The 25,805-nt window shown below is 43.6% G+C and overlaps 1 protein-coding gene across 8 annotated transcripts in view; it reads right to left on the reverse strand.

The window, feature by feature from the left end:
- Positions 1-25,805, reverse strand: part of Unc13b (unc-13 homolog B) — a 192,465-nt gene that overhangs the window by 166,457 nt on the left and 203 nt on the right. For 4 of the 8 annotated variants that reach the window (XM_005004086.4, XM_063225805.1, XM_063225801.1 and 1 more), the window contains exon 1: positions 15,568-15,894. The exons of 1 other annotated variant lie outside the window; for it this stretch is intronic. In XM_005004086.4, coding sequence (XP_005004143.1) covers positions 15,568-15,589 — 22 coding nt within the window. In that variant the 5' untranslated portion in view covers positions 15,590-15,894. Of the gene's footprint in view, positions 1-15,567; positions 25,700-25,805 lie in introns of those variants that run through there. 3 more of the 8 variants (XM_005004087.4, XM_063225778.1, XM_063225773.1) reach the window with 3 other exon arrangements.

Consider the following 25,805-nt stretch of genomic DNA (forward strand, 5'->3'; position numbering starts at 1 on the left):
CTCCAGTACAGAGCTGCGAGACAGGTGAGTTGGGGATAAGCCTGGGCTCTGGGTGGCGCGCACCTACAGGGCTTTTAGACTCCCCTCAGGCTCACGCGTAAGTGGCGGATTCCTTGGGCCTCACGCGGTGAGTAACATATTAAAAGATGGGAAACATGCTAGGTAGCAACACTAAGAGCGAGGGTGGTTGTGGAGAAAGCTCTCAAGAGCTTACAAAAGTACGCAGGGTATTTGAGCAGGCCCAGTCGGGGAGCTCCCGAGAGGGGCCCGTCAAGGGGAACAAAGATGCTAAGGAGAAGGACGGGGCTCTAGCCTCGGAGTCGTCTGACTCCGAGGACGAGGGAAAGTTGAATGGCAAGGAGGCCAAAGAGACCAGCTGTCAGGAGCCTAAGTCGCTCGATAAGGAGTCGCAGGGTTCTTTCCCAGCGTTGCGCCGTGAATTGCGCTCCGCTCAACTTGGTCTGCGGAGGAGTAGAGAGCTCCTGAGCGCTCCCCGGCGCGAGAGGGAGGCGAAGCCTTCCGCCCCACCTTGGGGGCTGTTCCCGGAGGCGATCCCTCGCCGCGAGGCGGCCGCCCGGGAGCTCCCTTCCCCTTCGCCAGAACAGGAAGTGATGCACGGGCCCCCATTTTCCGCCCAATCATGGCCGCCGTCTTATGCTCCGCCGCCGGCGGGTCGGTATTTTTACAGGCGGCTTTGGCAGGGGGGACGTTTGTCTCATGAGGTACATCCACCACCTGGGATAGATAGTGGCCCCTACGGGATATTTCCTGTACAAGTAGCTATGGGCCAGGGACGTAATGCATGGGAGCCTTTTAAGATAAAGCAGATTAGAGAACTTAAAAATGCAGTTACAACCTTTGGGCCGACTGCGCCTTACACCATTGCCATGCTGGAGAACCTGTCTTCTGGGCCCCTCACCCCCGCGGACTGGATTCAGCTGGCAAAGGCGTGTCTGCCCTCGGGTAGTTACCTGGATTGGCGAGCCTGGTACGCAGAGTTCTCTGCAGAGCAGGCTGAGAGAAACGCCAGTCGGGGAAACCGGGGGTGGAACAAGGAAATGCTTATGGGAGAAGGTCGGCACGCTGATGATCAGACTCAGTTCCCCGGCGCTGTCTATGAACAAATCAACGCCATAGGGCTCCGCGCCTGGAAGCAGGTAAGTGGTGCCGGAACAGCCTCCTTGTGTCTTTCAAAAATAATTCAGGGTACCACAGAGCCATTTGTTGACTTTGTGGCCCGAATGCAAGATGCTGCCGATAAGATATTTTCTGATCCGGGAGTGGCTCGACCGCTGGTAAGGCAGCTGATTTTTGAGCAATGTACAAAGGAGTGCAAGGCAGCGATAGCTCCTCATAAAAACAAGGACCTCAACGCCTGGATTAGGATATGTAGAGAGATAGGGGGGCCGCTCTCCAACTCGGGAGTGGCTGCTCTCCTGGCCGCGGCTGTACAGCAGAGGGGACCTCGCGGGTTAGAAGGGGAATGTAAGGCTAAAGGGTGTTTTGCCTGCGGGGAGCCAGGACACATTAAACGTCATTGCCCAAACAATGCAGATGCTAGGCCTCGCCCTAGGAATGAAGAACCATATGTTTGTGGGCGATGCAAGAGGGGATCACACAAAGCTGAGGAGTGTAGGTCGGTCTTTGATGCTCAGGGCAACCGTATTTGTGGACGAGATGCTAGAGGGCCAAAAAACGGCCAGAGGGGGCCCCCTTCACAGGCGGGCCCCCGCCCCAGAGACAGGACAGCTCAGGATGGCAGCCTTCAACAAGGGCCACCCCTGGGTCAGCAGGTGTGGACCTCAGTGTCGCCTCCAGACTTATATTAGTGCCTGATATGGGTGTTCGAGTGGTTGAAACCACCTTTAAGGGACCGTTACCCGAAAATTCCGTGGGTCTGGTGATCGGGAGATCCTCCACGGCCCTTCGGGGTCTCATAGTAGTCCCGGGGGTCATAGACTCAGACTACACAGGACACATTAAAATTATGGTTCAATCTCTTGTGGGTACTATGGTAATCAATAAAGGAGACAAGATAGCGCAGCTCTTGCTGCTCCCCAGTCTCCACAAGAGATTCCCCTCAAAGCAGAAAATTAGAGAAAGTCAAGGTTTCGGTTCCTCAGGGGAAGTCTTCGAGGGACTCCATATAATACTTGATAAAAGGCCCATGCTCTCACTTAAGGTCAATGGCAAGAATATAACAGGGCTCCTAGACACAGGAGCTGACCGTTCCATTATCTCTAGAAAGGATTGGCCCTCCAACTGGCCCACCAACACTGCAGATAACACGCTGCAGGGCCTGGGGATGGTGTCAGCTCCTCAGGTTAGTGCTTCAACCCTGTTCTGGTGCGATGAGGAGGGTCATCAGGGCCATTTCCAACCATTTGTGTTGCAGTTGCCAGTGTCTCTATGGGGAAGGGACATCCTCACTCAGATGGATGTCACGCTTACGTCAAACTGCTCCCCCCAGGCTAAGGATATACTCAGGAACCAGGGATATACCCCCGGCAAAGGCTTGGGCAATGCCCTACAGGGTCGGACATCCCCAATACCAGTAGAAAACAAAAAAGGTAGGCAAGGGCTGGGTTTTTCTTAGGGGCCGCTAAAGAAGCTCTCCTACCCACTTCGATCAAAATCACCTGGAAATCAAATGATCCGGTCTGGGTACCTCAGTGGCCCCTGCCTAAGGAGAAGCTATTAGCCTTGTCAGAAATAGTCAGTACACAACTTAGATTAGGACACATTAAGCCGTCAACCTCCCCATGGAACACCCCCATTTTTATAATTAAGAAAAAGTCTGGCAAATGGAGGCTGCTCCATGATCTAAGGGCGGTCAACGCGCAGATGCAGTCCCTGGGGGCGGTCCAGAGGGGGCTGCCAGCTCTCTCAGCCATCCCTCAGTCCTGGCCAGTTTATGTTATAGATCTTAGAGACTGTTTCTTCTCAATCCCCCTGCATCCAGAGGACACTCATAGGTTCGCCTTTACTTTACCCACCATTAACCAAGAAAGCCCTGATCTCAGATACGAGTGGATAACGCTGCCCCAAGGTATGGCCAACAGTCCCACTATGTGTCAGATTTACCTTGATTCCCTACTGGCCCGCCTACGGAAATCCTTTCCCAAGATAAGATGTGTGCATTACATAGACGACCTTTTGCTCAGCGGCAGGGACCCAGACATGCTAAATAATATGCTCGGCCAGTTGGTCGAGGCCCTGAGACAAGCTAATCTGCATGTTGCCCCCGACAAGATTCAGGGAGGAGAAATGGTGACCTACTTAGGCGTGAAAATCTCCCCTATGCTAGTCTTTCCACAAAAGGTCACCATTAGGACGGATGGCGTTAGGACCCTAAATGACATGCAAAAGCTATTGGGAGACATTAATTGGATTAGGCCATATTTACATATACCAAATTCAGATCTCAAACCCCTGTTCGACCTTCTAAAGGGAGACCCAGATATAGCCTCCCACAGGAGGCTCACTCCTGAGGCAAGAGCTGCCTTACAGAGAGTGGAAAAAGCCTTAGGTGGGGCTACCTTACACAGAATTGAACCAGGGCGACCCTTTGATGTCTGTTTGCTACAGACTAGTCTACAGCCCACAGCGGTGATTTGGCAGAAAGGACCATTACTGTGGATACACCCTAAGGTCTCACCTGCAAAAGTCATAGAGCATTACCCGGAGGCAGTCGCTTCATTGGCCCTTGAGGCGCATGATAGAGCTGTCCAACATTTTGGCTCAGGACCACAAGCCATCCGAGTACCCTATACCGCCAGCCAGATCAAGACCCTGGCTGCCTGCATAGATACATGGGCCATTCTGAGATGTGTTTTCCATGGGGATATAAACAATCAATACCCTAAAGACCCTATCTTGTCATTTGTCACTCAGCACCCTATAATTTTTCCAAAGGTTACTGCCTCTGAGCCATTAGTCCCAACAACTACAATATACACAGATGGCTCCAAGACGGGGATAGGCGCCTATGTGATCCTAGGCAAGCCCCCGGTTACCATACAATTTGAACCTGATCAGCCTCAGGTGGTGGAACTACAGATCGTTAAAATGATTCTTGAACGGTTCTCAAAAGCCATTAATATTGTCTCCGATTCTAGGTATGTGGTCAATGCTATGCAAGTGCTTGAGACTGCCGGTTTAATTAGATCCACTTCCACAGTGGCTGGGCTGTTCCTGTCTATCCAGACATTGCTTCAGAACAGACACCATAAGGTCTTCACCACCCACAAAAGAGCACATACATCCCTGCCGGGGCCCATGGCACAGGGAAATGCGGCTGCTGATACTGCCACTCGCCCGTTATGGATTTTTACCTTACTAACACCAATCGAGCGAGCCCGTGCCTTCCATGATAAGTTTCATGTCAATGCCAAGACACTAGCAAACCATTTCCATGTTTCCAGAGCAGATGCACGAGATATCGTGCGACTATGTGACTCCTGTGCCACATACAAACCTGCCATACCGATGGGAGTAAACCCTCGAGGTTTGATCCCTGGTGATGTTTGGCAGATGGACATCACACATATACAGGAGTTTGGGACTCTTAAATATGTTCATGTTTCCACAGACACCTGTTCTCACGTCATATTCGCAACAGCAGAAACAGGTAAAAAAGTGTCTAATGTGATCAATCATTGCCTGGCGGCTTGGGCCGCATGGGGCAAACCAAAAATATTAAAAACTGATAATAGACCAGCCTATATAGGCAAAGCCTTCAATGAGTTCTGCAAAATGATAGAGGTTCAATTAAAACATGGTATCCCATACAATCCCCAAGGTCAAAAAATCATTGAGAGGGCTCATAAAAGCCTCAAAGAAATTTTACAAAAACAAAAAGGGGGAGTAGGCCAAGGCCTGGCCCCAAAGGCACGATTATCCATGGCACTATTCACACACAATTTTTTAAATTTAAATAATGATAATTGCTCCCCAGCCGTGGAGCACTGCAACCCTTCCCCCAACCATAAAGGGTGGGTGAAGTGGAAAGATGTCCTGACAGGACAATGGATGGGCCCGGATCCAGTGGTCAGCTGGAACCGAGGCGCGGTTTGTGTTTTCCCACAGGAATCGGGACGAGAACCACTGTGGGTACCGGAGAGACTGACACGGGTGACAAAGCCCTCGACTAAAGATCAGACCTGCCCTACCGGAGATCCATCACAGACCAACCAACAAGATGAATAAAAATAGCGGTAGCCCGAAATGGACAAGAAGATCCTCAGGCATATACATGGCTCGCTCGCCTAGCCTACGACCGAGTCTAGGGGTGGTGAGCTTCCCACACTCCTCCTCTAAAAAATTATGACATAGCTGGGTAGGAGAGTCAATGACGGGTAAGAGCGTACTCCCCCGGTGCGACTCAACCTAAGCCAGGCCCTACCCCATCCTGCACGTAAGCTGCTGGACTGTTAGATGCTGCCCAGGTCTAAATTTCTCTCCGAGGGGATTTCTTTACGGAGAGGAAATGAGTGCAAGCTTGTGTGCATCCAGGTTCCGTCCAGTTTGTGCCTGGCCCTAGAAAAAGGACGAGGGCCTCAGGGCCTTGGCAGACCATGGGACGGCCGACCAGGGTCTAAGCCAAGGACCTACGGTGGGCCTACGCATAGGGCATAAGCCTCTGCACCCAGTCCAGGAAGGGCTACGATGCGCACATTTATAAAAAAAATAAAAAAGGGGGAGATGTTGGGAGCCGCAGCCCCGAGCCCGGTCGCCTCACTTGGCGGACGTGAGGCCTGTAGTAAAGAGTAAAGCCTGAGGTAGATTACCCCTCCCATCGAGCACGTTAGTTTCCTGCTTACCGCGTAAGCAACCCGCTCAACAATATAGTCTGCCTGGCAACTGATGATGTTAGCCAATCAGCTTGCCTTGCTTACTTTAACATGATTGGACACTGTATCCGTATATATACTGGTGCCACCCCTGGGGGGGAAGAAGAAGCCCGGAAGTAGAAGCCCAGAAGGAGCCGCGGGGAGCGGACCAAAGGAGGCTTCGGCTGGGAGCGATCCCAGGGCAGGCTGTACGGAGAAGGAAAATAAAAGAAAAGGTTGTCCACTGCCAGACTTTGTCGTGTGTCCTTCCTGCCGGCCAGGAGCGACATCGACAGTGAGACTGTCTAAAAAAAAATTTTTTTTACCATATCTTCACCAGGAAGCTTCACCAGGCTGTAACATTGCTAGGAACTGACAAAACACCTAATTCTTTGTGACCTTAAGATTTCAGACAAGACACATAGACCATCATACAGAGTATAGGTAGTTTACTGTAAAATGATAGATCTTCTGAACAAGAGAGAAAATACACCTTCAGGCATGAAGGTGGGCAAGCACCAAGATGGCAATCACACTGAACGCCGCCTTCTAGGTTACATTTCTATCACTATCTTGGTCTTTCAAGAATATCCTTTCTGGAGAGAACCAGGCCTCACAAGGAGGTGGTCCCCGCCTGGAAACCAGCACCACGTGCAGGCAGCTGCAGCAGTGGGGACAGCCAGACCCAAGCCTCTGCCTGAGCCAGCACCAGTCAAGGACTGCAAGGAGGGTGGGGGGGAGACATAGAGGGACAAAGTTCACCAGGAAGGGATCCCTACCTGGAAACATTTTCATTGGTTTCTTGAGTTGGGTTTTATTTTCTTTTGTTTGATTATGTTAAATCTGATGGCAGGAGCAGCTATTTAAAAGGCAGCAAGACATATTGTGGTAGCCATTTTGGATTTACTGTTAGCTTATTTTGAAATTCTTTATTGCATTCATTGTTTTGTTTTTATTGTTTGTCTCTATTCTGTTCTGTTTGATTTGTACCATGTTCAAAGGTTTCTGCAGCTATTCTGAAGACAACAAGAGGTATTATGGTAACTATTATTGATTTTGTAAGGTTTTAAAGTCCTTTATCACTTATATTAGTTTATCTTTGTTTTATTCTATTTTATTTTCCTTGGTTTTATTCTCTTTAAAATAAAATTTTTAAAACTGCAAGAAAAAAAGAAGAAGAAGAAGAATATTCTTTCCTTCCACAAGTCACTGTTCTTTCATGAGAAAGATGGGCTGTGTTAACCTAGGAGGTTCCTGTTTACTTCTTAGGTGGTATATTTTCTGGTTAGTTTGTTTTGGGGCTTTGAGGTTTTTCTCACTTTTACCCATGGCCTGGACTTCATAAGGGCCCAGGACTTCATCTGCATGCTCAGAGGATGTTATATTTTCTTGAGCTAAAATCTGAAACCATAAGTTGTGTGGATTTTATCTATAGTTAATGATTAAGGAAGTGGAAAAAAAAGTAAAACAACATCATCTATAACTTCTTTGCTTTTCAAGCAGCTTTCAGTCATCTGTCTCCAGGCCTGCTAGTGTCTTTCTGCCAAACGATATGACCAGAGTTTTATTCCACTTCCCTATAATCAAAAAGCAATGGATCCCAACAAACTAGGAAATGCACAGCTTGCTAAGTAACTTTCCTGTACATAGCAGTTACTTCTAGGTATTATATACAAAAAGAAATAAATTTTTCTAAGACTTCTGGAAAAATATATTTCATAGCTTTTCTTATAAGAGCTGAAAACTCATGAAGAAAGCTTAAATTCAATCAAAATCACTTTTGCTATAATTTAAATACCTCCAACTTCTCCCCCATTTCTCCCAAACTAGACTGCTATCAGATAAATACATTAAATAAGCCATGCTATATTTATATATGATATATTGTATAACAATGAAAATCTATTAACTACTATTACATGCATCAACTGGAGGTATTCGACAAACACAACATTTTGGTTTTTGTTGTTTTCAGAAGATGTGCTGTTTTGAAATAGGATCTCACTATGTAGTTAACCTCGCTGTGCAATTTAGGCTGGTCTGAAACTTGTAATCCTCCTGCCTCAGCTTCTGAGTGCTCAGATTATAGGCATGTACCACCATGCCCAGCTGACAAATATGTTAAGCAGAAGGAAACCAGCTTCAAAAGAAATATGTACTTAATGTAATTTATTAAAAATTCAAAAGCAGGAAAAACCTCCCACTGAATTTTGCTGTGAAAGTGAAACTACTAAAAACCAATTAAATTTATTAAGTAAAAAAAAAGAGCTAGCTGGGGATTTAGCTCAGTGGCATAAGTGCCTGCCTGGAAAGCACTAGGTTGTGAGTTCGATCCCCAGTACCAAAAAAAAAAAAAAGAGCTAGGAGAAGGGCACATGCCTATAATCCCAATACTCAGGAGGCTGAGGCAGGAAACTCTCCACAAATTGAGTTTAGCTGGACTATATAGTAAGTTCAAGGTCAACCTGGACTTCAAGGGAGACCTTGTCTCAAAACAGAGCAAAACTAATACGTGGTGTTGGAGTCCAAAGAGTGATTACCTTGGGAAGGAAGAATGAGGTAATGACTGGGGTGAAGGTTAAGGTGGGCTTCTGGAATGCTGATAATGTTCAGTTCTTGACTCGTGGTACCTGGGTGGTACCACGGGAGTGTGTTTACTTTGTGATAAGTCAGTCATCTGTACACTTCAGATCTGCTTACTTTTCTGTACATATGTTAAGGCAATTAAAAAAGTGTTTTTCTTGTTTGCTTATTATTAGAGCCCAGGCAGTATTCTCCTGCCTCAGCCTCTCCAGGAGCTGGGACTACAGGCATATATTATCATGCTACTCAGCAATTAAAACAAATTCAAAATATACAAATAGAAAATCTCCAACTTTTAATAAAGATGGTCCAGGCAGGGTAGGGTGGTACATGCCTGTATACTTCAGCCGACTGTAATCCTTGGCACTGCAAAAACAAAAAGTTAGGAAAAAACAGTACCGTTATTTTTCCACTATAGCAGGAATTTATTCTATTTACCTCAAATCAGACCTAATAGTCCTAAATATATTCTTTGGGTTTGTAGGATAAGAAAGAAACATTTTTAGAACCTATGTAGAGTTACAGCCACTTATTTAATATAGATCTGTATCATAAACAAGCATAGCGAAGGTACTCTACAAATATTTACTACTGATATACAATCCAAACTTTAAACAAACTCACACAGCAAAGTCTGAAACACACAGCAGCAGTAAATAGGATGAAACTTTAGCATATTGGCCTAAAGAGACCATCCTACAGAAATCTCACTTTTAGAAACTGAGAAATTAGAGACTATACGACCTATAAGAACATTTATGATAACAAGCATAGCAGAAGAAACTGGTCTTTTCCTCCTTGACTGCTGCTGGCTCAGACAAAGGCACAGTCAACTTCCTGCTGCCATGGTTAAGTGAAAGGAACCCAGCAGCAACTCCACTTGTAAGTACAGGAACTACTAGACCCATGACATCTGGAAAAGAGTTAGCCAAGGTAAGTGGCAATAACTCTGGGTGTTAGAAATGAGAAATACTTAACCAGTATCCTTATGTCTGGAAACTCTTAAAATCGTTAACCACTCCTACTTACTACAGTGGCTGTAAAACAAAATATCTCTTAGGGCTCTCTGGACCTGCAATCATATCCTAGCCTGGGCAATTTAGTGACTTATCTAGAATTTTTCTCAAAATAAAAAATAAAAAATAAATGTGGGGAGGAATACGGCTCAGTGGAGGGTTCTGGGTTCAATCTCAGTTACCACACACATCAAAAAAAAAGACAAGTAATGAGCCTGGCATGGTGACATATGCCTATAATCCCAGGACTCAGGGGCAGGAGGATCATAAATTTAAGCTTAGCCTGGACAATTTAGTGACTTAGCAAGACTCTGTCTCAAAAAAGAAGAAAGGGGGGCTGGGGGTTTAGCTCAGCGGCATAAGTGCCTGCCTTGAAAGCAGGCAGTCGTGAGTTCGATTCCTGGTACCGATAAAAATGAAAAAGACAAAAAAAAAAAAAATTAAAAAAAAAAAAAAAAAAAGAAGAAAGGATGGAATGTAGTTCAGTGCAAAAGCCCTGGGTTCAATCCTCAATATCACAAAAAGAAAATTACATGGCAATGACGGACCAAGTTTGCAAGAGTACAGTTTTAGGCATAAACTATGACCTGATCTGCTAGGGAAGGACCTGCTTTAACATAGGATACTTATCTGTCTCAGTGAGAGACACAGGGGCATTTGGCTTTGCTAACAGATCCAATGATCAAAACCCACAGTTCAGGAATAACGCTAAGCCAAAATCACCAAACAATAAAAACCACCTTCAAGAATGTTCACTGTAGCATTGTTTATTAAAATAATCCTAACTATCCATTAATATGACACTGCTTAAAAAGTCACATGAGGGCTGGGGATTTAGTTCAGTGGCCTAAGTGCCTGCCTGGCAAGCACAAGGTTGTGAGTTCAATCCCTGGTACCAAAAAAAAAAAAAAAAAAAAAAGTCACATGAGCCAACAGAAAAATATATAATTAAATTTATTATAATCCCAGAACTCTGGGAGACTTAAGCAGGAAAATCGCAAATTTGACTTAGCCTAGTGACTCCGTTTCCAAAAAAGAAAAAACAAAAAAATTTTAAAGGGTTAGAGAATATACTATCTATAAGAAAGTTTATGATAACAAGCATAGCAGAGGAAACTGGTCCTTACCTCCTTGACTGCTGCTGGCTCAGACAAAGGCACAGTCAGGTGTGGTGGTACATGTCTGTAATTTCAGCACTTGGGAGGCAGAGGCAGGAGAACTCCTGTGAGTTTGAGACCAGCCTGTGTTCAAGGCCAGCCTGAACTACATAGTGAGACCCCCGTCTCAAAAAATCAAAAAACAACAGAGTTGGGGATGTAACTCTGTGCAGAGGACCTGATTTCAGTCTCCAGTACTGGAGAAAAAAGTTGAATGCTGTGCACATTCAATTACAGAATCTGTATGTTCATATGTAATGAAAATTTCTAGGATATATATGGAACAGTGAACAATAGTTACCACTAGGAAATGAGAACAAGGAACGGGAAGGGAGTATTTCAATTTCTTATGGAATACATAGTTACACTGCAATAGCATTACTGTAAGTAAAGCTGTGCCAAAACATGTCAAAGCTGGCCCATGGTCTAATGCCAGCTACTCTGCAGGCTAAAACAGGACGCCAGCCTGCGTAACTTAGCAAGACCCTGTCTCAAAATAAAAAAAAGCAAAATAGGCTGGGGATGTAATTCAGCACTCTGAATTCACTAGCCAGTACCAGCAAGGAGGAGGGGGAGGGGAAGAGAGTGGGAGGGAGGGAGAGAGGGAGAAAGAGGGAAGGAGGGAGGGAGAGAGAGGGACAAAGAGGGAGGGAGAGAGAGGGAGGGAGGGAGGGAGGGAAAGGGAGGGAGAGAAGGAAAAGGAGGGGAGGAGGGAGGGAGGCAGATAATGAAATCAAGAAGAAACAAGTCTAACAACCCAACCAATGGGTGACATTCCTTTTAGAAAATCCTTACCATCATTCTGCTTACAGTGTCAAAAACCTCTCATATGTACTCTGATATTACACTTGCTAAGAACCCCATTGTTAAGATAGATGACCATATTATGAAGTTTTTGTTGGATCATTGAACACAACTGTTTGCAGTCTCACTGTTTGAATGTCTATTTTGTATGCTTTAATCCTGTAACTTGAACAACTATTTCTAAGATGACAATATGTAATCTATTAACTAGTGATTTCTTACTGGTTTTTTTTTGAAATTCTGTATTACTTGTACCCTTATACTGTTTTGTTTTTCTCCTTTAAATAAAATAAAATTTAAAAAAAAAACATTTAAATTTGTTTTTATAGCAAGGTAGGGTAGCACACACTTGTAACCCCAGCACTCAAGAGGCTGAGGCAGGAGGATCAGCAGTGAGTTCAAGACTGGTATGAATTATATAGCGAGACCCTATCACAAACAAACAAACAAATTCTCCTTTATGTTAAGCTAAAATCCAACTTCCTATCATTTTAAACCATCAGTCCACCTGTTTGACTTTTATCCTCTGGAGTGAAAACATGACTGTTATGGTTTAGATCTAGAATGGCCCCCCAAAGTCTCATGGGTTCAGAGGCTGGGCTTGTGGAAGGTGACTGGATCATGAGGGCACTGTACTCATTAGTGGGTTAATTCAGGGATGAATTCACAGCTGAACATACTGTTAGGGGGTGAGGCCTGCTGGGAAGAGTCAGGTCAGGGCGCCCCGCCTTGGCTTTCTGCTTCCTGCCCACCACTGGCTGAGCACCGTTTCCTCTGCCATGCCAGCCGACATCCAGTTCCTGCTTTGGAGTCAGCTGATCATAAACTGAAACCATGAGCCAAAAGAAACCATTCCTCCTTTAAGTTGTGGGTATAACATATTTTGTTCCAGCAACAGGAAAGTAACTAAGACAGCAACATATACTGTTTTTGCTAAACTCTTTTCATCGATTATTTATGATCCTTTCCCTCTTAACTGTATCACAACTAAACTTCTTCCCATGTTCTTCAAAAGGCTTCTCTACACTTTATTAGTCTACTTTCCTCAAAAAATAAATTTTCTCTTAAGCTAATCCTGGGTCTCAATGTGCCTCTTAGGAGGAAATATCTCAGCTTACCACAATTCCAGATCAGAACTGATCTGACTGGTGCTAGTGCCTCCTTGACTTGGGTCATCCTAAGCATAACAATTGGAGACCAGCGCCAGGCAATATGATTCACTGTTAAATTAATAGCACAGTTCAGACCACAAGGGTTCTAAAAGTTTAAAGATCCTTGTGGACTGAGGAACTGAAGAAATATTCAACAACAAATAGGAAGACTTTAAACTGGAAAAGAATGCATACTGTGAGTGAGGCTTGAACTCAGGGACTGCTAGGCAAGCCCTCTACCAATAAACAACATTCTGAGCCCTTTTCATCTGAAACAAGGTCTCAATAAAATGCTCCTGTGTTTGGTTTTTTTAGACAGGGTCTCACTATGCAATTGTGGCTGGCCTTGAACTCACTATGTAGCCCAAGTTGGCCTTGACCAGTGGCAATCCTTCCTGCCTTGGTCTCATGGGAGCTGGGACTACCGGTGTGTGCCACTATATCAGGCAGGACTAGTTTTCAATTTGGTGATTCTCCTGCCTCAGCCCAAGTAGCTGAGACTACAGGTGTGCATAAATATGCCCATCAACAAAAATACATTTTAGATGAGCAAAAACTATGGAAAGAGAGTTTCACAACAAAGCAGAAGCCAGAATGAACAATGTCAGTGGAGAAGCAAAGTATCTGTGTGAGCACAGGCAACAATATAAGGCCAAAAAAAAAAAAGAGTTAGAGTCAGAATGGTGTCCACAGTTTTTAACCTGTAGGCAACAAGGCATGATTGGAGAGTAGGAGATCAAGGAAATGGTTTCATAAATAAAAATGTTTGGGGATGATTAAATTAATATCAGTTTGCTCATTTTCATATCAAGTTAACTGTTTCTTGAACTTTACTGAAAAGATCTATTTGATTCTACTCCAAGATCAATTGAAATATATCATCATACAATATCACTATCTAGGCTGCATTCAGAACATGAGGAACAGCAGCCAGCAGGGTCAGCTGACAGAGTCCAGCACTAACTGGTGCCAGAATGGCAGCAGGGCTGCTCAGAGAGCTGTGTTTCATCACATCATGACCTCTCTCTGAATGGACAAAAGGGCTCTCAACTGGTTGGCAACATTTCTACTGTCAAAAATAAGGCAAGAGGGCTGGGGATTTAACTCAGTGGCATAAGCATCTGCCTGGCAAGCACAAGGTCATGAGTTTGATCCCTGGTACGGCGGAAAAAAAAAAGGCAAGAAATGGTGTTTTAGGTTTATTTTAACCTATTTTTAAGTTTCCCCAGCATCCTTTAAGTTTTAATATTTTATCTTTTAATATGAACAATTGCATACAAAGTAGCTGCTTGTTTCAGTAATTACAATTATAAGGATCTTTATTCAAAAGACAATGATCTAGTGGTCTCCATTTCTCTACATGCAAAAGAAGAGAAAATTGACTAACAAAACATTAAAAGGGAAAGAGAAATAGGATGTATCTCAGTGGCAGAGCACGTGCTTAGCATGCCTTAATCCCTAGGTTCAATCCCCAGGATCACAACAAATAAATAGAGATGAGCCAAACAAACAGTAGTATTTCCAGACAATGAAAGCTACCAGTAATTAAACAAATGAAAATAACAGAAGTCTTTTTCTGAAGTTATTTAAATTCAATTCAATTAAATTAAATTAAATAAGAATTTTTTTATTTAAAAGTGCTCCTTGCCTAAAGAGTTTTTCTAGTTCCATAATATGGTGTGTCAGGAGAGAATCAAGAAACTGTCCAAAAGACACTGCAAAACCCAACCTCTCCCAAATCCTGCTACTCAGCAGTAAGAATCTAAAACAATAAATAGACTCCCATCTGCTGAGAGAAAATGTCTTACTAAAACCAAAGCAAAATTCTCATTAATGAAAAATCAACCATGAAAGAAGAAAAACTGTGTCTAATAATCCCCGGAAATTACCAAATCCCATTTTGGGTTAATGCCGATTTAACAAAACAGAGGAAGAGAACAGGGCAAAGCAGTTCCATTTGCCAGCAACTGGGAAAAACACTGTTATCAGAGAGATCACAAACAACAATGCCTCTTATCTGGACAGCCAAAAGAAACATGAACTCTTAACTGTCTGGTAAAAGGTGCCAGGAAAAGGCTCCAGTGAAGGCTGTAAAAGATAAACCCCCTCTCACAATCAAGTCACCTTATCCCATCTTGTTCAACACAGATATGACAGTCTCTAACCTGAATTTCTGAAGATCAAATTCAACCAGTAATCCAAACCCTGCTTTTTCTGATCAGATAATCTCTCTAAAATCACTGTCCTTGCATTCATTCAAAACCAGCATAGAGCTTCTAACAAGTCAAGCACTGAGAATACTACAAAAACCAATAGGAAAGTCTCTACCCACATAGAGCATCATACCTCATCTTAAATCCAAAATTCTTGGCTTTAAAATTTCGTATTAGATGGTATAAGGATCCTTGGAGTAAAAGCAATAAACATCCTTTATGTTTTAGCTTTCACCAGGTGAAAGCTAAAACAAAATAAATCATGCCTCTATGCTCTGCTCCCAGAGGGGACTCGCCAACACACCCTTCCAAGCGGAATGAGAGTAATTTTAGCCTAGACCACAGGCTGGGGTTTAAAAAAGAAGCGGGGTACAAGACAAGCAATAGAGCAAACGAAGAAATATCCAGGAAGAAAGCATGTGGCTGCTTACCACTAGACTTCAAAGACTGATTAAAAAGAACCTACTACTAAGCAGACCAGTTTTACGATGAAAGACTGGGAGGCACCATCCGCCTTCTACATCCACTCTCACTAGAGAACCCATTCACTATAGGAGCTGGTCTGCCAACCAACAACGCTGTCACACGGCTACCAGAATAGAGAGGTAACAGTCCCTGTGGTGGCTGGCTGGGGCGGGGGGAGTAATAAGTGCAGAAAACTTCCAATGTTTACAAATAACTGTTGGCTTAATTTGTCCCCCAAGGCACAGGCGGGAAATGAAGTTTGGGAGAGGTGGGAGCCAGACGCTAACTGGAATCCCTTGCTAACTAGTCGGCGGCCCCCGCCTCCCCATCCCGCTCCGTGCACTCACCGCGCACGCAGAGCAGCGACATGGCGAGGCAACGCGAGCGCGAGCCGCACCGGGCCGCTCCCTCCTCTCTCTCAGCAGGTGCCGCGGCGGCTCCCACTATCGGCCCCGCGGGTCTGGCCGCTTCTCATGGTCCTCGTCGCAGGCAGCGTCCCGCCGCTTCCTCCGACCCGCCAGAGTTCTCACCGTGTGAGCAAACTCAAGAGAGCGTTGAGTACCGGAGGGCAAGCGGGGAACTGGGCGCGGCCTTGAGGCGCCATCGCTGGGTGTAGAGATCGCCAAGGGATCCCACCCGTCAATCCGCCCGAGATCCTGGAGAGCGCCTGGGTGGAGCCAACTCGCGACGCCCCGCCTCCTAGCCAATCACTTCACGCCTAGTCCCCTACCCCGCCCCTCGCGAGCACGTAGAAGGCGGAGTTCTCTTTCCTTACGTGCAAGGCTCAATGCAGCTCCGCCCACTAATGAGGCTTAAGGCAGGGAAGGGAGGGGGCTTCCTCTCACCTGTGAAACGAATGGAAGCCTTCTACTCCTCCCACGTGGGTGGGACTTCTACCCGAGATAGATTCTTTATGAAGAATTCCCATTGGATTTCTTAGAGAGGTTACTACTCACTGTAGAATCGGTAGCTGCTGTAATTTAACTAAGCACATTGTTTTTCTGTTGAGTTTTTTATTGGGGGAGTGTTTGCTTTGTTTTTAGAGGTGCTGGTGATCGAACCCAGGACTACCACTGTACATTCCCTTTTGTAATTTTTATTTTGAAACAGACATGGACTCACTAAATTGCCTAGGCAAGACTCAAACTTGTGAGCCTCCTGCCTCAGCCTCCAGAGTGCTGGGCTCAAAGTAAATTTTAATTAGCAACTGGGGAGGGGAAAACCCTGAATGAGTTTATTGTAATTCCGATATCTGGATTAGTGCCTCAAATATAAGCAATCATAATATCAAGTATAAGCAATCATAATATCTACTGAAACAAGGATATAGGAAAGAGAAACTTTTTTTTTTTTTTTTGGTACCAGGAATCAAACTCATGACTTCGTGCTTACTAGACAGGCACTGTGTCGCTGAGCTATCGCCCCAGCTTTTTTTTTTTTTAACAGATTTCGTTCACTTTTTCTTGTGTAAAAACCCTATGTTGGAGATACTGTTGGAGCTTGTTTTTTTTTTTACAAGATGGTCAGTGAATTCCTGGTAAGGAGACTTGGTGAACATAGTCTCTTTCCAGAGGTCAGGGATCAGGTAACTGTAGGTCTTGGAGATGGCACCCAAGGTGGCCTTGGTGAAGTTGCCCAAAGTGGCAGTGCAGCCCCTGCCAGCAGCAGCAGCTTCCTGGGCACAGGGCACAAGCACAATGCCTGTGCTCCTGGGGGCAGGATCAGCCACATCAACACTGAGCCACAGCAGCCTGTCACCTTGCAAGGGACAATGTGGGCTTTGTCTTGTTCCCACATTAGCCTTTCTTCACAGGAACAACTGAGAGCTTGGCCAGGATGATGACCCCTCAGGTGATAGTGGCTATCTCCTAGGAGCACTTTTCAACCAGATAAACTTGACCATTGTAGTTCCCAATAGTGACAAATGCCTTGAACCTCATCTGTAGGTCAGCACCAGTTTGCTTCTGCAAGGGCATGATTTTTAGAACTTCACTGTTAGAAACGTACCCAGGAAAAAGTCAGTCATCTCAAGACCCCCTGATGGATAGGGAGAAGACAGAAATTTCCTCCAGAGAGGTGATCATGTCCTTGGCCAGCCAGCCAGCTCAGCTCAGGAACAGGGATTCACTCCTTGTCCTCACCCCTAGCCATCATGCCCCTGAAGTCTCCAAGAGAACTGTCTGACTCTCCATTTTGGCCCCTCATGCCTGGACTCTCTATTCTCAACGCCAGGCCCCCAAGCCCTCCTGCTGTACCAGCATCATCCGCCATTTGGCGTATTTTGAAGAAAAAGGAAAGAAAAACATTTTAAGCAAAAGACTTCTGAGGAATTGAAAACAGCTAAATCAGAAAACAGGAAATACGTATAATAGGGTATGTAGGTATATCACCATTGCTCCTAAAATCAGGACAAATTGATTGGAAGCAGCAGCAGTCTGGTATCCTATTTTATAGTTCTCTACAGGATGCTAATGTACTGTTGAGCTGGGGCACCTTTGTGCTTTCTTAGGTCTTGTCAGCCCAGTTTGTATTTCAGTGTTGGCAAGATTTTGAATTCCTTAGAATTCTGCCTACCAGATCCGAAAGGGTCTAATCTAACAGCACTGTTGTCCTCAAAAACAAACCTAGATACCACCATTCCTCTCACTGGAATAAGCACCATGGAAGAATGACATTCCAAATGGTTTTTTTAGTTTTAATTTTGGTTTTTTGAGACAGGGTCTTGCTATGTAGTCCAGGCTGGGGTTCAACTCATTATGTAGCTCAGGCTGGCCTTGAATTTGTGATCTTCCTGCCTCAACCTTCCAAGTACTGGGATTATAGCTGTGCACCATCACACCTGGCCAGCACTCCAAATCTTAGAGCTAGAATGCTTGAGGAGATAAATTTTGGTTTTTCCAGTATTAATCTAAATTTATGATGCTACCCTGAGGAAAATTTTGAGTAGGATAGCCTAATCAAGAGAGATGCCTGATCTGGAAGACAAAGAGTATTCTGGGGTAGGGGTGGAATACTTAACTAATTACCCAAACTGTCCTAAAGTATAAGAGTGATTTTTAAAAAAAGAGTTGAACTTCCGAATTCTAGGACTGAGTGAGAGTTTAGAGATAAGCAGAGCTCTTAAGAAACCCGAAGTTTTTGTAGAGGAGGCCATCAAATAAGGAATGGAAGTCACTTCGCACCTGAAAACAAGATAGGGCAGTGAAAAAACAACTTACTGTACTGAAACTGTGAAGAGCATGAACTTGGAGCCAACTAGATTCATCTGGTGTATTACTATTGCCATGTAACATTACCCTGAAACTTAGGAGCTTAAAACATTGTTTATCTCAGTTTCTGTGGGTCAGGAGTCTGGGCATTGTTTAACTGGATCCTCTGGTTCAGGATTTGTCATAAGCTGCAGTTCAAAGTGCCAGCTTAACTAGGGAAGGATCCACTTCTAAGTTCACTCATGTGATTGTTGGCAAGACACAATTCCTCCTTGGCTGTTGGACTCATCACCTCAGTTCCTTAACCTGTGGGTGTCTCCAGCATAGTAGTTTATTTCATGAAATGGTGTGAGCCGAGAAGGCAATAGAGTCTACTAGCAAAACCAGAGAGGTGACACCCCTCAGCTTTAATGTATTCCCTTTAACAGAAGCAAATCATATTCAAGGAAAAGGAACACCTATATGCAAGTACATGGATATTACCAGGAGTCAGAATACTGAGCAGCATCTGAATCTACCTGCCACAGCTAGATTTGAGACCTAGTTCTGATACTTGTGTCCTTGATCAAATTATATGATCTCAATCTCTCAGAGAATAATAATAGTATCTACTTAATAAGATGGCTTTGAGATTCAAATGAGAAAATGCATTTAAAACTGCCTCATATATACGAAAAGCCCAATGCATGTTTGTTATTTCTTATGCTGTGGGCAGTGGGGAGCAGTACACCTAGGTAGTAAAAGTGGGCTAAGGAGAACAGAGGTCAGAATCTGAAGGCAGTAATCCTGGCTCCAAAGCATATGATTCCCTGTTAAAAGGAAAAGTTCATGAAAGAATATAATAATGTCCTCTGTTATTCAGACACTTCATCAAGATCAGGTATACTCCTCAGCATGGCAGGTGTATATTCAGGAGAATTCAAACAATGATAGAAAGCCAGGGCCTCAAGGTCAGCCTAGGCGACAAAGTGAGATCACATCTCACAAAGAAGAAGAAAAAGAAAAAGAAAAAAAGAAAGAAAGAAAGATAGAAAGAAAGAAAAAGAAAGGAAAGAAAAGAAAAGCAAGGAAAGCCAGGGATATAGCTCAGTGGCACAGCACCTGCCTGGCAAGTGTGAGGTTGTGAGTTTGATTCCAAGTGCCAAAACCAAAATGAAACAAACATGGTGTTGTACACATATAATACTCAGGCAGGAGGATCACAAGTTTAAGGCCAGTCTGGGCCATCTAGTGAGACTCTGTCTCTGTCTCACAAAACAAAACAAAAGCAAAACAACTTGCACAATTAGAATCCATAACTGATTCCTAAAGCTTACTTTATCCAACTTTTCCCAGGCTGCCATCCAAAAAAAAAAAGAGTAAAATAAATACTGATTTGAGTTTCGCAGCTTTAATATTTCTTTTCTTTCTGGTCTTGAACTCACTTGGTAGCCCAGGCTAGTCTCAAAGTCTCAACAATCCTCCTGCCTCAGCCTCCCAAGTGCTGGGATTACAGGTATGTGCCACCACACCTGGGTAGCTTTAATATTTCTTGCTAAGTATTATGCACCAGATGTCAGAGCGGGGCTGGACTTTAGAGATCATCTCATGCAACTACAGACCCATAAATAAGATACAGAGGCCATACATACAGGCATGGTGCATGCCTGAAATTCCAGCACTCAGGAGACTGATGTGGGAGGATCACCATGAGTTCAAGGCCAGCCTGAACTACAAAATAAGACCCTGACTCAAAAATCTAAAAAAGAAATCTGAAAAATAAAAGTGTATAATCCACCACTTTGGAAGGCAGAGGCAAGAGAATGAAAAAAAAAGACAGGAAGCATGAAAGATAGAACCATTTGCAAAGAAGATGCATTATCTGGCCTCGTGATAGATGCAAGAGGCAAACACGATACCTGGTCTGGATGGTTCACATCTTACCTTAGTGTAGATACGTTGGTCTTTATCCTCCCACTCCCTGTACAAAGGATTGAAGCCGGGGCTTTCACACTAAACTGTATGCTGCAGCCCTTTTTACTTTGTATTTTGAGCAGGGTCTCACTAAGTCATCAAGTTATCCATTCTGGGCTCAACTTGCCTCAGCCTCTCAAAGTGCTGGGGTCACAGGCATGTGCCACCACACCTGGTTCATCTGATTCATCTTTATCATCAGGTTGAACACACATGTGCCTCCCTAGTAATGCCTCCGTAGGCCACTCAATTCAGTTGTGTCCCCATCCCTCTTTATTATATTGTCTTATTTTCATATAGCATTAATTCAAATACCTACTTATTTGCATATTTCTATTTATTGCCTGATTCCCCAGCCTCATCCAGAACATAAAACCTCTATGAGAGAAGGACGTGTGTCTCTCTACTGGAAAACATTATTCAATATTTGAAAACATGTAAAACATTACTGGGTATCCTCTCAGTTTTAGTACTGTACACTGTCAAAAGAGATATCAGCAAACATTTTCTGTAAAGGTCATACAGTATAGCCAGGCATGGTGGCACAAGCCTGTAATTACAGCACACAGGAGACTGAGACAGGAAGATTGCTGCAAGTTCCAGAACAACCTGGGTTCCACAGTGAGTTTAAGGACAGCCTGCATTACATAATTGAGACCCTGTCTCCAAAAGGAAAAAGAATCACACAGTAAATGTTTAGGCTTTGTGAGATAAAATGCAAAACTAAAGCAATTATGTAGAGACTTATATAACAAAAAAGAAAACAAATGTCCACAATTTTTAAATAGATAACATTCGAAACAAAATAATATTTGAATATTTGTGTGTGTGTGTGTGTGTGTGTGTGTGGTACTAGGGAGTGAACCCAAAGCCTTCACACTGAGCTATATCCCCGGCCCTTTTTTATTTAGAGATGGGGTGTGGCTAAGTCAATCCACTTAAGCTCAAACTTGCAATCTACCTTCCTTAGAGTGTTGGGATTACAGAAATGCACCCCTATGCCTGCCCAGAAGAACAGTAGAGAGCTGTAAAGCCCTTTTGAAAAGATTATTCAAGTCATCCTAATGTAGAATAGGGAAGACAAGTCAGGCCAGGTGGTTCATGCCTACAGGTTGGCCTGAACTGCACAGCAAGACCCTGCTTCAAAAATTACACACACACACACACACACACACACACACACACACACACAGGAGTGTAAAAATGACACTAGGGAGACTAGAAAGCAATTAGTTATCTAGGCATGGTCTCTTGAAAAAAAATTTTTAATCACTAATAAGGATGGAATTCTTTAGGGAACTGTGTTTCTGCTTAACTGGAGTACAAAGTATCATCAAAATCCATCACAAATATTCTCCATTAATGCTAACCTACATTGCTAAACTATACAGCAACATTTTACATACATCATCTTTTTGTTGTATTTTAGCACTAGGGATTGAGCCTCACACTAGCTATGTAGGTGCTCTACCACTGAGCTATATCCACAGCCCTCTGTATTTCATCTCTGAAAACATCAGTTCAGCTAGGCATGGTGACACACATCTATAATCCCAGCACTCAGAAGACTGAAGCAGGAGGGTTTCAACTTCAAGAACATCCTGGGCTATGTAGTAAAACCCTACCTCAATATCACCCCCCCAAAAAAATTTTGTCCATATGGATGATAGGTACTACTATATATACCTGTAACAATGTATTGAATGTGTGAGTCAGCGGTGTATGTTCACTGCTTTGGAAAATATAAAGTTCTTCTAGATTCTTGTTATGATCTTTGCTCAAAAATTACAACAAATTCAGACGTGGTGGTAAATCCAGCACCTGTAGCCCCAGCATCAGGAAGCCAAGGCAGGAGGATTGCCAGGAGTTCAATTTGAGGCCAGCTTGAGCTACATAGGGAGTTCTGCACTATATACTATAGCAAGACTCTGGTCAAAAAAAAAAAGTCAAAAATCAATTTCCTTCTTTATGAATCTGAATAGATGGGCAGCCCAATTACCTGAGGAAAAGTAACCCCACCTGACTGATTTCATGCCTCAAAATACAAGAATTCTTCAGCTGGGGTAGAGGTGGAAGTACAGGTGTAGAGGTAGAGAGGTAGATGATGGCTATAGAGGGAAGGAGGTCAAAAAGGACACGGCCCTGGCCAGCAGTCAAGGCACCTTCCAGAGTTCTCTGGCACAGATAAGGCCCGCCCCAACATCCAAATTCGAGTAAATATTGCATGGTATGCATACACAGAATCTAGGGTCTTCTTCTCCAAGAATTCAACAGGGGTAAGGTAGAACCCCAAGTCTCAGAGTTCAGTCTGTTCTTTTTCTTCAATAAACTCTACACCTTGCCCTCACAGGTTACACAAAATCTGTTCCAGCCAATTTATAAGCAGTAAAATAAAGAAGCTGCAGCATAAGCGGACAGATTTGTTACATCAGTCACAGGCGAACAGCTTTTCTCCTTTTTTTGGTGGTGCCAGAGATTGAACACAGGGCCTCATGTGAACGAGGTAAACATTCAACCATTAAGACACAACTCCGGACAACAGGCAAAGATTTCTTAAACAGGGCAGAAAATGCATTAACTGGAGCAGGAGATTAGGGCATCACAAAACTGGGATTATAGGCGTGTACCACCCAGCTATTACGGCCATTTTGACAGTACTGGTTCTGCTTATCTGGAATCGGGGATATATTTCCATTTTATGATGTCATCCTTTTTTTTTTTAAAGCAATGACAAAGTTTATTTGAAAAAACAGAAGCAAAGGCTGAAGGAGCAACTGGCTCTGCAGAGTGAACTTCAGTCTAGTGAAAAAGGGAAAAAGCAAAATAAAAGCACACCCTGGAGGGATGAACAAGGTGGCTCACACCTGTAATCCCAGCACTCAGGAGGCTGAAGTAGGAGGATCACTGCAAGTTTGAGGCCAGCCTGGACTACACAGCAAGACCTTGTCTCAAAAAAAAAAAAAAAAAAAAAAAAAAAAGTACACCTTGGAGGACACAGGGCAGGTTATTTAGAGGAAAGCCAAAATAGCCCTCTTCCATCTTCTTTTTCAGAGTACTATAGTTTTCTTTAACAGATGTCTTTCATTTCCTTTATTAATTCCTACTTGTTTAACTTTTCTTGAAGCTACTGTGAATGGTATTGTTTTCTTAATTTTTTTTAGGTGAGTTCATTATTGGTGTACAAGAATTGGGGCTGGGGATTTAGCTCAGCGGCATAAGCACCTGCCTTGTAAGCAGGCAGTCGGATCCCTGGTACCGATAAAAAGGAAAAAGACCAAACAAAAAAAAGAATGCTATTGATTTTTATGTGTTTTTGTATCCTGTTAAATTTTACTTTGAGGCAGGGTCTCACTAAATTCCCAAGGCTGGGATCTCACAATATTGCTGCTGAATCTCCCAAGTGGCACAACATGGGGCTGCTAAAATTTAATTTAATTTAATTTAATTTATTTATTTATTTGTCTTTTTGAGACAGGGTCTTGCTACACAGCTCAGGCTGGCCTTGGGCTCACTCTGTAGCCCAGGCTGGTCTTGAACTTGCAAACAAATTCTCCTGCCTCAACCTCCCAAGTGCTAGAATTACAGGAATGTGCCACCATGTCTGGTTTCAAATTTAATTTTTTAAAAGTTAAATAATTTACCCAAATTATAGTAAATACCCAAAGTTTGTAGCTCAATCAAGATAATTTCAAGCTGTGCTTTCTCCACTATTCAAAACCTTTCCAATTTTTTCTAGGGCTATCTAGGTATTTGTATTATTGTCTGAAAATAAATTCCTTTTTAAAATCATGAATATTTTATTTTTTTACATTAGATTTTATTGATACATTCTAGATATACATAATGATCACATTCATCATAAAGAATTTGTACTTTTACATGATATAACTTGTTTTTTTTCTTCCATTCCCCTACTCTTCCTTCCCCCCTTCCTACCCTCGCCATTTACCAAGCTTCATTTCCATGTTTTCTTTTCTTTTTTTTTTTTTTCTTACTTTCTCTGGTTTCCTTTCCCTTCTCCCTCTCTTATTCCCCTCTCCATGTGAACATTTTCCTACTATTTCAAAATACATTTTGGTCCTTACTTACACTTTCGGTTTCTCTTTCTTCCTTTTTTTTTTATCAGCACCGGGGATCGACTTACGACCACCTGCCTTTTTTTTTTTTTTTTTTTTTTTTGTCTTTTTCGGTACCAGGGATCAAACTCACGACTGCCTGCTTGCAAGGCAGGCGCTTATGCCACTGAGCTAAATCCCTAGCCCACGACCACCTGCTTTTAAGGCAGGCGCTTATGCCACTGAGCTAAATCCCTAGCCCACGACCACCTGCTTTTAAGGCAGGTGCTTATGCCACTGAGCTAAATCCCCAGCCCCCTACACTTTCGGTTTCTCACACTAGAGAAACAATGCAGTACTCACATATGTGTGTCTGATTTATGCAAAATAAATTCCTTAAAGGCAGAGAAAAAAATTTTTTTTGTATACTGGAGATGGCACCCAGGGCCGGCACACTTAACTGCGCCTCAGCCTTCTCCCCTCTTATTTTTTATTTGTGAGGCAGGTTCTCGCTAAATCGCTAAATTGTGCAGACTGAACCCTGGGCTTTCAATCATCTAGTCTAGCAGAGTATGGGAATTAAGGAGTGTGAGCCATCACCCCAGATCTGCCTCTTTCCTTTCTCTTTCTTCTTTCTTTTCTGTTGTCTTTCCTTTTTCTTTTCTTTCTTTCTTTTTCCTCTTTTGCTTTCTTTAAGTACATCAGTTTAACTACACAAAGAATATAACAGAGCCAAAAAAAAAAAAAAAAAATCTGAGATTTCTAGAATTTAATCAGGCCCAATCCACCCATCTTCTCTCCAGTCTAGCCAGAAATCCAAACTCGGTAAATTCTGCAAGTGTCCTGTGGTGCCATCTACCGGTATTTTGGAAGCAGCGACCTCCCCTCAGTATTTCCTGAGGGAAGTTGGCGAGGACTCAAGAGCTAGTAAAACAGCAGAACAAATGTAACTGTCATATAGATGACTCGACACCTGCACAGGGAAAGAAACTACCTTGCTCCAGCAATTTCAGGCCCTCCTAACTCCGTACCAATACTTATACTTGTAAAAGTCACAGGTCTTGACTAACTCACTTCAACAGGTACGAATATAATTCACTGCCTGTTCCAGAACCCAGACCTGCCACAGAGCTCAGGCTTCAGAAACCTTAAACCCCACCGTCCAGATTAGTTATTTTCAGACTCCTAAAATTCTTCGCATTACCTTGCAAATCCCGCATACCTTCCCCATTAAGGCAAATCACGTGCTAACTCAAACGTCCCTACAAAAGAGCAAGTTTATGCAGGCAGCTCACGCCAGTAAAAAAGCCTCCAGAGAGCCCCGGATCCTACAGGCTGGCGTTCTGGCCGGGACTCCCGCTCCCCGCC

This window comes from Cavia porcellus, unplaced genomic scaffold (assembly GCF_034190915.1).
Source record: "Cavia porcellus strain 051 isolate PalLab524CR breed Dunkin Hartley unplaced genomic scaffold, mCavPor4.1 scaffold_1, whole genome shotgun sequence".
In the NCBI taxonomy this organism is placed as follows: Eukaryota; Metazoa; Chordata; class Mammalia; order Rodentia; family Caviidae; genus Cavia; species Cavia porcellus.